The sequence below is a fragment of the Pituophis catenifer genome, unplaced genomic scaffold, assembly GCF_029215685.1.
Source record: "Pituophis catenifer annectens isolate HBS135680 unplaced genomic scaffold, rPitCat1.0.hap2 SCAF_12, whole genome shotgun sequence".
Classification (NCBI taxonomy): Eukaryota; Metazoa; Chordata; class Lepidosauria; order Squamata; family Colubridae; genus Pituophis; species Pituophis catenifer.
Window position 1 is genome coordinate 24,724,750 of NW_027256892.1, and position 12,274 is coordinate 24,737,023.

A 12,274-nucleotide genomic window follows, 5' to 3' on the forward strand; every position below is an offset into this window, starting at 1 on the left:
GACTTCCTTCGCAATCATATCCCTATCATCCCAACACTAACAATCAAAAGTGAGTCATGGGAAGGTTGAGTTGTGTATGGGCAACCCTGGCTCATAGAAAGCTTGTTCTTAGGTTTGCAGAAGATGCCAATGGATGAAGTGGGAGTCCTCAGGGAGGAGCTGAGCCCAGTTAGCATAGGCAGCACAGGGCGAACAGCCAAAAAGTTAGGTTTGTGTGTCCTGCTTAGGTACTCTGGGGTTTGCTGAAGCACGTTGAGAAACTTACCTACTGTAGTTTGTAAATATAGTTCACAGACATGCCATTCTCTGATATATATATATTTTTTAAATTTTGATTTATATGCCGCCCTTCTCCGGAGACTCAGGGCGGCTTACAGTGCGTTAAGCAATAGCCTTCATCCATTTGTATATTTATACAAAGTCAGCTTATTGCCCCCACAAACTGGGTCCTCAATTTACCTACCTTAGAAAGGATGGAAGGCTGAGTCAACCTTGAGCCTGGCGAGATTCGATCTTACTTTAATTGCAGACAGCTGGTGTTAAATTATAGTGCTTCTGTCTGTTGAGCTAAACCAGGCTCCTGATCTGATATGATCAGGCTCCTGAATCATGATATGATTCTCTATATCATCTGCCATTCTTTGTATCAGGGTCTCCAAACTTGGCAGCTTTAAGACTTCTGGACTTCAACTCCCAGAATTCCCTGGCTTGCTATGCTATGCTATGCTATGCTGAGCTGCGTTGCACTGTGCTGTCTGGGGAATTCTGGGAGATGAAGTCCACAAGTCTTACAGTTGCCAGGTTTGGAGAGTCCTGCTCTATATGATCAGAACAAACTTCCTCTTCTCCAACAAGTACAGAGCAGAACAAATCAAGAGCCTTGATAGTACAGTGGTTTAATGCACCCTGTTATTAACACAGCTGCCTGCAATTTCTGCTGGTTCGAATCTCTCCAAGGCTCAAGGTTGACTCAGCCTTCCATCCTTTCTAAGGTAGGTGAAATGAGGACCCAGTTTGTGGGGGCAATAAGCTGACTTTGTATAAATATACAAAAGGATGAAGGCTATTGCTTAGCGCATTGTAAGCCGCCCTGAGTCTCCGGAGAAGGGCGGCATATAAATCAAATTAAAAAAAAAAAAGGGAAGGGGATTTCTTTGAGCACATTTTTTTTAATTCGACCAAAGAGGAGAATTTTGAATTTAGCATCTCTAAAGTGACCCTTAAAGATAGAACTACATCACAAAAGCAAGCGAGTCTCCTTTAAATCTGGCTTGAATCTAGCTTCCCCATTGACAGAAGGTCGTAAAAGGTGATCATGTGATTCCGGGACGCTGCAACCGTCATAAATACGAGCCAGTTGCCAAGCATCTGAATTTTGGGGATGCTTGCAACAGGCATAAGTGTGAAAAAAAGGTCATAAGTCATTTTGTTCAGTGCTGTTGTAACTTTGAACACTAAATGAATTGTTGTAAATCCAGGATTAAAGGTAAAGGTTCCCCTCTTCTCTTCTCTGTGGGGGCACCTGCCCTTTGGAATGAACTGCCCCCGGACATACGCAAGATCTCTGACCTCCAAGTTTTCCGCTGTGCTCTTAAGACCCTGCTCTTCCGACAGGCAGGGCTAGCTTCATAATTGAGTTTTAAATTCGGAATTCTTAAATTTTTGGGTTTTTTAGCTAATTGGCCTTGAATGTAATACTTTTAATAATTTTTAAATTTAAATTGTGATATTTGTATTGTGTTTTTACCTGGCTGTACACCGCCCCGAGTCCTTTGGGAGAGGAACGGTATAGAAATAAAATTATCCTATCCTATCCTATCCTATCCCTCGTGCATGCATGCTAGTTGTTCCTGACTCTAGGGGGCGGTGCTCATCTCCGTTTCAAAGCCGAAGAGCCAGCGCTGTCCGAAGACTTCTCCATGGTCATGTGGCCGGCATGACTCAACGCCAAAGGCACACGGAATGCTGTTTCCTTCCCAATAAGGTGGTCCCTATTTTTCTACTTGTGTTTTTTACATGTTTTCGAATGGCTAGATTGGCAGAAGCTGGGACAAGTCACGGGAGCTCACCCCGTTACACAGCACTAGGGATTCGAACCGCTGAACTGCCGACCTTTCGATCGACAAGCTCAGCATCTCAACCACTGAGCCACCGCGTCCCTAAGTCGAGAATTACCTGTACACTATAAAACTCCCTATAAAGAATCCCATTGCTATCTTTTCATGGATGTTTGGGCAGCCTGTAGCACCCATTTTCCAAAACTAGGGCATGAAGGACATCTTCGAAACACAATCGGCAGAGAAACAGGTACCGACAGAAAGCGTGGTGTGGCCACAAGATGGAGCTGCGCATGCAAACATCCCACAAGCGATTTGCGCTCAGCAATGCACTAATATCACCCGCCTTCTAGAACCAAGCCCTGGCAATACACGAACCGTTTCCTCTTGGCGCTCAAAGTGAATTCATGGATCCCTAGTCTGGCTCTCGGGCAATTCTGGATATATGCTACTGAGGTTCCCAGCCCAAATCTTAATAGCACTTAGACTTATATACTGCTTCACAGTGCTTTACAGCCCTCTCTAAGCGGTTTACAGAGTCAGCCTCTTGCCCCCAACAATCTGGGTCCTCATTTTACCAACCTCGGAAGGCTGGAAGGCTAAGTCAACCTTGAGTCTGGTGGGATTTGAACTGCCAAATTGCAGGCAGCCGGCAGTCAGTAGAAGTTGCTTGCAGTACTGCACTCTCACCACTGCGCCACCATGGCTCATAATGATTCTATTCTGATTCTATGATTCTATTCCGGCCAAAGTCAAAACACCCTAACAAGGACAGCCACCTTCAGTAAGTTGTTTCTGAAAGAACCCTGGATCCTCCTTCTTTGCACATTGTATCTTGGTTTGGGGTTACTTATCGAACCATGGTTAGTGCAATGGTTCAACCCGGAATCTTATCCTCTTGTAAGGACACCAGCCTAGGAACATGAAGGGAAGAATCGACTCTGTGCTCCGATTAAATTTCTCCCCACGGTACTGTAAAGAGAGCATTCTTCCCCTATTCCCCTTAAAGTTCCCGTCGCACATATGTGCTAGTCGTTCCTGACTCTAGGGGGTGGTGCTCATCTCCGTGTCAAAGCCCAAGAGCCAGCGCTGTCCAAAGACGTCTCCGTGGTCCTGTGGCCGGCATGACTCAACGCCAAAGGCGCACGGAACGCTGTTCCCTTCCCACCAAAGGTGGTCCCTGTTTTTCTACTTGCATTTTTTACCTGCTTTCGAACTGCTAGGTTGGCAGAAGCTGGGACAAGTAACAGGAGCTCACTCCATTATGTGGCACTAGGGATTCGAACCGCTGAACTGCCAACCTTTTGATCGACAAGCTCAGCGTCTTAGCCATCGTGTCCCTCTTCTATTCCCCTTAACTAAAAACTTTTTTAAAAAAAAATCAAACTAGCATAAAGCTATAATCTGCTCAAATGCTCTCCCCCCCCCCCCCCCCGTTATCCTGATGCCCTGTAAATGTGATGGATATTAGCTCTTACAATTCCCAGCTAATGCAAGCAAAAATTTCTGGCAGTTATGGTCCATTGCTTTCCTACAACCCACCGTTGGCTTGAAATCAACCTTCCCTTCAATCTTGAGATAATGGTTAATCATTGAATCCATCCGGATTTGATCTAAGGGCCACCACCAAGTTGAAGGCAAAAAAATTCCTTTGGATTCCTTCCTTCCTTCCTTCCTTCCTTCCTTCCTTCCTTCCTTCCTTCCTTCCTTCCTTCCTTCCTTCCTTCTTCCTTTCTTCCTTCCTTCCTTCCTTCCTTCCTTCCTTCCTTCCTTCCTTCCTTCTACCTACCTACCTACGCCACCCTAGTTTCCCTGCTATCTTGTCCATTGCTGGCCAGATAGAGTAGGACCCCATCAACACTTTACTGTCTAGGAAAGATGTTATGGCACCTGAACATCTGGCAGGGAAGCCAAGCTGAACCAAGGAGTAGAAGGCCCTGTGTAGTTACTGTCCACAAGACTCTGGTTTCTCCACTACCTCTCCAGATGTTCAATGTCGCCAAAGGGTGACATTGATGGTATGGGATGCCCCTGGGATCGAAGGTGATTTTGGAGTGGACTAAAACATCATACGACAGTTCCTAACTTCTCAGCTAGGTTGCTCCTCCAGGAGGGGCGTTGCATTCTCAGCTCTGGCCGGCAGGTGGAAGTCTTTGCTAAGAGATCCTGGATTCCTTGCAAGGGACGGGCTCCAATTGAGCCACAGGGGGCTTCCTCTGCAGACATTGCCCGATGCCCCCCCCTTGAATGGGGGTAGAGACTGTTTTATGCCCTCTTCCCGAATGGCCTGCAAAGATTCTATAATGCCTTTTTTTTTTTTAAATTTGATATATATGCCGCCCTTCTACGGAGACTCAGGGCGGCTTACAATGGGCTAAAACAATAGCCTTCATACTTTTTGTATATTTATACAAAGTCAGCTTATTGCCCCCACAATCTGGGTCCTCAATTTACCTACCTTAGAAAGGATGGAAGGCTGAGTCAACCTTGAGCCTTGGAGAGATTCGAACCAGCAGTAAATTGCAGGCAGCTGGTCTTAATAACAGGGTGCTTTAGACCACTGTACTACCAAGGCTCATGAACAGAGACACCCCCCCACCCCACCCCAGCCAAACAAACCAGACCTATGAAGGATTTCTGGTGCTCAGAACTGCAAGGACACCAGGGTAGAATTCCAAGCACTTTCACACCAGGTTGTATTCACGGATGACTTTGGAAGCCTTTCGTGAAGTCCTCTGAGGAGGAGCATTTTTGAAAAGAGCTGTTTTCTCTCCCAGATGCTCACTTGCACACTTTCAATCATTGTGCAAATGAATGTGCAATTGTGCAGCGCTGGTGAAAATGTTTCTACAGGGTCAATCTCATCTTAGGCTGTGGGTGCAACTGAGCAGCGTTTTGGACACGCTGGATCCGTGGACGGAGAAGATACTTGTCCCAGGATCACAACAAGCCCTCCAGACCAGTGACTTTGGTAGAAATTTGCAGACTCCAGAAATATGCCCCCCGTTTTCCAGAATGAAAGAAGGAACTGGGGAATCTATTGTGGACTGGCTGATTTTTTAACTATATTGCTTGGAACACTCCCTTGTTTAATGTATTAATATACGGAAGTGTAGAAATAGAATGTTTGGTCATGAGCCAATAAAAAATGTGAAATACACACCCTTGAGGTAGTCCAGACTTCGCAGGCTTTATTGCAACCAAGTCAGAAAGAGAAGGGAAGGAAGGGAGGGAGGGAGGGAGGGAGGAAGGAAGAAGAGACAAAGAGGGAGGGGGGGAGGGAGGAGAGACAAAGAGGAAGGAAGGAAGGAAGGAAGGAAGGAAGGAAGGAAGGAAGGAAGGAAGGAAGGAAGGAAGGAGGAAGGGAGAGACAAAGAGGGGGAGAGAGAGACAAAGAGGAAGGGAGGGAGGGAGGAGAGACAAAGAGGAAGGAAGGAAGGGAGGGAGGGAGGGAGGGAGGAAGGAGAGACAAGAGGAAGGGAGGGAGGGAGGGGAGACAAAGGAAGGAAGGAAGGAAGGAGAGACAAAGAGGAAGGGAGGGAGGGAGGGATGGGAGACAAAGAGGAAGGAAGGAAGGAAGGAGAGACAAAGAGGAAGGGAGGGAGGGAGGAGAGACAGAGGAAGGAAGGAACGGAAAGGAAAGGAAGGAAGAAGGAAGGAAGGAAGGAAGGAAGGAGGAAGGGAGAGACAAAGAGGGGGAGAGAGAGACAAAGAGGAAGGGAGGGAGGGAGGAGAGACAAAGAGGAAGGAAGGAAGGGAGGGAGGGAGGGAGGGAGGAAGGAGAGACAAGAGGGAAGGGAGGGAGGAGGGGAGACAAAGGAAGTAAGGAAGGAAGGAGAGACAAAGAGGAAGGGAGGGAGGGAGGGATGGGAGACAAAGAGGAAGGAAGGAAGGAAGGAGAGACAAAGAGGAAGGGAGGGAGGGAGGAGAGACAGAGGAAGGAAGGAAGGAAGGAAGGAAGGAAGGAAGGAAGGAAGGAAGGAAGGAGAGACAAAGAGGGAGGGAGGGAGGGGAGACAAAGAGGAAGGAAGGAAGGAAGGAAGGAAGGAAGGAAGGAAGGAAGGAAGGAGAGACAAAGAGGAAAGGGGAGGGAGGGAGGGAGGAAGGAAGGAAGGGAAGGAAGGAAGAAAGAAAGAAAGGCTGATAAGGTCTAAAAGGCTAATTTCTAAGCCTTGTTTCCGCCAAGCAAGTCCACCAATGTTGTTATGATCTCCTTTTATGATCAGATTCAAACTCTACCAGGTCCTTCGGATATCAATCAAACCATGGACAGCCAGAAAGAGGGAGGAGGAGGAGGAGGAGGACATCCCAATCCAGCTGGACTCCAGGCCCAAAGTTTCAGCCTCCGCCCTGCCCTCTTAAGCATTCCTTCCTTTCCCTGGAGGGCTTCGTCGCCTCCTTTCTTCTCCTCAAACTCCTGTTCCAACTTGCTAGGATGGAAAGCAACCTCAGCCTGGCTGGGTTTACGATTGGCACACCCTCCCTCCCTCACCCCTCCACCTCCCCCCCATCACCACCAGCTCTTCAGGCTGTTGCGACATCTCTTTGGAGGCCTTTTGTGAAGCCACATTTGGCCAAGAAAATCAGTGCAGAGAAAAAAAAAAAGGCATTCCTGCGATCCTGGACTTTGCCCCCAAGACAAGTGTGGATTCAGGAAGGCAGGCAGGTGGAGTAGAGTTGGGGTGGCCTGGGCTTGTCCAGAACAGATTCTCCCACTCGATAAGAGTCCCTCCTCTGCTTGCAATCTGCTCTTTTGGGCCCTGCCCCGGTTTTCTGCTGCCAGCAACTGCCTGCAGGACACACAAAACACACAGCCACACAGGCTCGAAAGCCAAGGCCTTGGCCGGCAGCTCTGGTGGAAGATGAAAGACCATTGTTGGGGCATCTGTCTTTCTGCTGGTCGCACAGTAGAGAGCCTAGTCTTGAGCGTTTGAGTGGCATCCTTCTAAAACACGGGTTTCCCAGCCTTGACAGCTTTAAAGAACGACTGGCCTCCAGAAGTTGTGGGGGGCTCCATCACTGGAGGCTTTTAAGAAGAGACTGGAGAGCCATTTGTCTGAAATGGAATAGGGTTTCCTGCCTGAGCATGGGGTTGGACTAGAAGACCTCTAAAGTCCCTTTCAACTCCGCAATTCTGTTATTCTGCTATTCTTCCTTCCTTCCTTCCTTCCTTCCTTCCTTCCTTCCTTCCTTCCTTCCTTCCTTCCTTCCTTCCTTCCTCCCTTCTTCCTTCCTTCCTTCTCCATCACTGGAGCTTTTTAAGAAGACATTGGACAACCCATTGGGTTTTAAGAAGAGATCAACCATTTGTCTGATATGGTATAGGATCTCCTGCTTGAGCAGGGAATTGGACTAAAGACTTCCAAGATCCCTTCCAACTCTGTGATTCTGTTATGTTGTTTTCCTTCCTTCCTTCCTTCCTTCCTTCCTTCCTTCCTTCCTTCCTTCCTTCCTTCCTTCCTTCCTTCCTTCTCCATCATTGGAGGGTTTTAAGAAGAGATTGGACAACCATTTGCCTGAAATAGTATAAGGTTTCCTGCTTGAGCAGCCTTGACAGCTCAAGAAGATCTAGAAGATCTAGAACAGTGGTTCTCAACCTGTGGGTCGCGACCCCTTTGGGGGGGTCGAACAACCCCTTTCACAGAGGGTCACCTAAGACCATTGGAAAACACATATTTTCAATGGTCTTAGGAATAATTTTATGGTTGGGGGTCACCACAACATGAGGAACTGTATTAAAAGGGTTGCGGCATTACGAAGGTTGAGAACCACTGATCTAGAAGATCTTTCCAAGGTCCTTTCCAACTCTTTTATTCTGTTAAAATAGCAATTCTCAAACCTTGGCAACTTTAAGATGGGTGGACTTCAACTCCCAGAATTCCCAGCCAGCCATGCTTCCTTGAAAACTCTTCTGGTAAAAGAGACACAGCTGGTTTGACTTCTGCCATTCAGCTCCAGGGGACACAGATCTCCATCATGCTGTACCTATATAGTCAAGGTGGATTTTGGCAAGGGTCTCTGTTTCTCTAGGGCCTGATTTCTCAACGGTTGGAATTTCCAGATGTATGGACTTCAATTCCCAGAATTCCCCGGTCAGAATTTCCGGTGCTGCAGGTTAGGTCTGCATTTCTGAAGTGCTTTCTTTGATAAGCCCACAATGACTGGACAGCAGAGGAATGTGGTAGATAAATTAGCAGTAGTCCTTAGGAAAGAGACAAATGGCCTAAGGCAGTGGCTGTTTGGGGGAATTTTGGGAGTTGAAGTCCACCCATTTTAAAGTTCACCAAGGTTGAGAAATACTGCCGTAGCTTTGCTGGCTGGGGAATTCTGGGAGTTGAAGTCCACCCATCTTAAAGTTGCCAAGGTTGAGAATTGCTATCCAGGAAACCTCAGCTACTTTTGTCGCCCTCCAGATATATCGCTAAGTCAACTTTTAACCAATGTTAAAAAGCAAAGAGAACGAGGCAAAGAGGAGAAAGGAAAAGGAAGATGGCTGCAGATCAAAGGCCATGGTTTATTACTATGAACTCCAGTCCTATGCATACTCATGCCGAATTTTTCCTGAAATGTAGAGAGGATTAGTTCCAAATTTGGAACTAGGATTCCCTGGTTGAGTTTTGGAAAAAAGTCCATTCACATTCAACCATTTTTAGAACTTGGGAATGACTCAAGTTTAGAAGACACTATTTGGATTCTAAAACCAGGGGTCTCCAAACTTGGCTAAGACCTGTGGACTTCAACTCCCAGAATTTTCCAGCGAGCCATGCTGGCTGGGGAATTCTGGGAGTTGAAGTCTACAAAGCCATGTTGGCTGGGGAATTCTGGGAGTTGAAGTCCCACAGGTCTTCAAGTTGCCAAGATTGGATGCCCTGTCAAAAATTATAAGGGCAACAATAAATGTCCAGTCTCTTCCCACTCAGATTTGTTAGACTACAATTCCCATTATCCCCAGCTAGCATTATTGTTTGGAGTGATGAAACTGTAGCCCAATAGATCTGGGAAGAGGAGAAATTTTTGCATAATCTCCCAAGAGTTTCCACCTCATTTCTGAAACTGGAAACCAAAACAAAATAGCACTTGCCAGCTGAAGTTCTAAACTGGTTAGGTTAACTTTCTCCATAAGTGAAAAATAGCATTTAATTCCAACAGTCTTTGTCTTCTCTGCTTCCTCTTCAAATAAAAATTGACCTCTTCTCTTTGGAACAAAATTGTCCACTGCCAGCCACAAAATAATAACAAAGGAATATTTTCGTATTTTGGACATCCATCAATTTAGATTCTAGAACATGCAGTTTTATTTTTGCAGTTTAAACAGCAGATCTCCCTTTTAGATAACTTCATGCATTTTGAGATCCAAGAGCTCCAAACATACTGTTTAAAAAGGCAAAATAAATGCTTCCATTTTTAACCCCCATTGCTTTTTCGGAAAAGGGAAGACCAAGATAGACCTCATCCTCTGGAAACATTTGTTCTGCAAAACAAATTTGCAGAATGTTCCTGACTCTAGGGGGCGGTACTCATCTCCGTTTCAAAGCCAAGAGCCAGCGCTATCCGAAGTCGTCTCCGTGGTCATGTGGCCAGCATGACTCAATGCCAAAGGCCCACGGAATGCTGTTACCTTCCCACCAAAGGTGGTCCCTATTTTTTCTACATGCATTTTTTACCTGCTTTCGAACTGCTAGGTTGGCAGAAGCTGGGACAAGTCACGGGAGCTCACCCCGTTACGCGGCACTAGGATTCGAACCGCTGAACTGCCGACCTTTCAATTGACAAGCTCAGCGTCTTATCCACTGAGCCACCACATTCCTCATATGCATATATGCAGAGCGCATCCATTTTTGCTTGGAGGATATTTATTAATAAGGGTTTTTTTTTCTACCGTACAATTTTGGTTTTTATTTATTGTTTCTTATTCTTGCTGGTCTTCCGGAGTTACCTTTGATGGGATGAGCTAATATATAAATTTGATTGATTGATCGATCGATCGATCAATCAATCTTTCTCATTACCACTACCAGAACTCCGGGGGTTAAAATTTGCAGGCCTCCTTTAAACTTTCACAGCCCAATTATTACAGGTCAGGAATCCATACTACGAGTCAGTCCTTGTTTTAAAAAATCATTTTAGATTTTACATTCTATATTGTTCTAGATTAGAAAGTTCTTATTTTAGAGAGGGACAGTTGGGGATGGATGGGTAGATCCTTGAGCAAGCATCCCCAGCAATTTATCAACCCTTTAGGTCAGGGGTCTCCGACCTTGGCCATTTTAAGGCTGGAGGACTTCATCTCCCAGAATTCCCCAGGGAGGTCTTAGCACCTCCCTTCCCCACTCAGAGTTTCAAATATCTAGCTAACAGTCTCTGAATTTTAAGGGGTGGCCGAGCCCCCAAACCTCCCTCTCTGCTGATAAAATCCTTCCCGATTACTTTCTCACACTTCTCCAGTGTCACATAACCCTTTTCAGATTATGCAGTTTTATTTAAAAAAAAAAAAAAAATAGAAGGAGAACAGCATTTCCACGTGCAAAAGATGCTCTGGAAGAATAAACCCCCAGCCAAAAAGGGAATCACGTCATGAATTCAGCTATGTGTTTTTTATCTCCAATCAGGAATATTTGTCGAAGTCTTATTTTTCAACAACAACAAAAAAAAATGGAATCAGGGGGAACAATGGCCAAATTATATTCATAGTAGATCATTAACAAGCGCAGGCTGGGTTTTTCGTTGACTCAGCTGTCCCGGGTTCCTTCTAAGGAAGGATGGGAGGAAAAGGCGTGAAAGAATCCAGATTCAAAATTTAGAAATTTCCTCTGGAGTTGAACTCAACCTCAGGGCCGCCTTGCCTGTGATTGCAAGGCCAGATCAGGGGGGGCGGGCGGAAATTGCCAACTTTCTAAAGACAGGAGGCTCCCACAATGCAAATCGGAGTCGCTGTCGCAAAGGAGAAGTTTAAAAATCACACCCACGTTGGGGAAAAGAAGGAGGGGAGTTAGGCAAAAACTGGGGGGTACATCAAAGACCCCCAAAGCTAGCAGAATGAGGTTCCCCCATTCACCCACAGTTGTCGCTTGCAGGAATCAATGCTATTTTCTTGTCCACTCCACTTCCCTGATCAAGGGCCCTCTTTGTCCACAAATGCATCAGGAAGCCCCCCCCCCCCATGCACCCCAGTCCCCAGGTCTCCCCAAACTTTCGCAGGGGAAGAGTCATCAGGTGCCGGGGGGCACGGAAGTGCCAGGGAGGGCCTAGAATTGGGCATCTGTGAAACTGTGGGTCCTCTTTGGGGGCGCCTGCCCTCGTTTGGGGGCCGGGGAGCTAAAAAGCTGGACAGGACCCCCAAGGGGGGGTTCCAGGAAGATGGGGCCGGTGGATCTTGTTCCCCCAAGACCCTGTCCTAGATGGGGCCAGGCTAGGTTTTCCTCCAAGAGAGTCCATTTTCTGAAGCCTTTGAATATTCAAATTGAAACTATCGCGCAATCCTTGATTGTCAAATCAATGGATTCTGGAGGTTTTAAATACTTGGCTTGTGGGGAGAAAAATTCAAACTTATATCCGTAGGTATAAAAGATTAATATTGTTTGTCTCCCAGTCAAGAGCTGCACCAAGGCTTTAGAATTCTTTTTTAATCCCAAAATTCCTGTTTTCTTGCATGTTTTCCTTCTGCTTTAGGGAGCCCAGCTGAGTGTCCTTGATCTGGTCACCGTTGGGGGTGGACAGGCAATTGCTCCATTTTCTGTTCCTGAAGAATGTCAGGTAAGTCAAAATTGAATCTCGGGTGGTTTTTTTTGGGGGGGGGGTCAGAGTCCATCTCTCCCATGCCTTTTGGGGTTAGCTTGCCTTCCAAGGATTTTTTTTATTATTTTTTTTTTAAAGGGGAAAAAAGAAGGGAGAGAAAGGGAAAACAAGAGTGAGAGATTCCCAAATTCGCAGAGCAATGAAGTAGAATGATTTTAAGGGCATGCATGTTAAACCAAATCCGGTGTAAACTCATATACATAAAATCCACAAACACTCTCTCTCTCTCTCTCTCTCTCACACACACACACACACCACCCAGTGCCGCTGCACCGGAGAACACATTGCCGTTCCCAGCTGTGAATGCTCTGGAATGTGACTACTGCAAAGATGGTTGTTGAAACCACTCTTTGGGGGAAAGGGGGAAAAAAAATAGAAGAAGAAACAAAAAGTTTGTGAAGTTATGTGGCTAATTCTTAATC

At 46.2% G+C, this 12,274-nt stretch overlaps 1 protein-coding gene across 1 annotated transcript in view; it reads left to right on the plus strand.

Moving 5' to 3' along the window:
* Positions 1-2,268: 2,268 nt before the first annotated feature.
* POU2AF3 (POU class 2 homeobox associating factor 3) overlaps positions 2,269-12,274 on the plus strand; it is a 16,785-nt gene continuing 6,779 nt past the window's right edge. Inside the window, exons 1-2 of the mRNA XM_070952325.1 lie at positions 2,269-2,307; positions 11,727-11,810. Coding sequence (XP_070808426.1) covers positions 2,269-2,307; positions 11,727-11,810 — 123 coding nt within the window. The remainder of the gene's footprint in view (positions 2,308-11,726; positions 11,811-12,274) is intronic.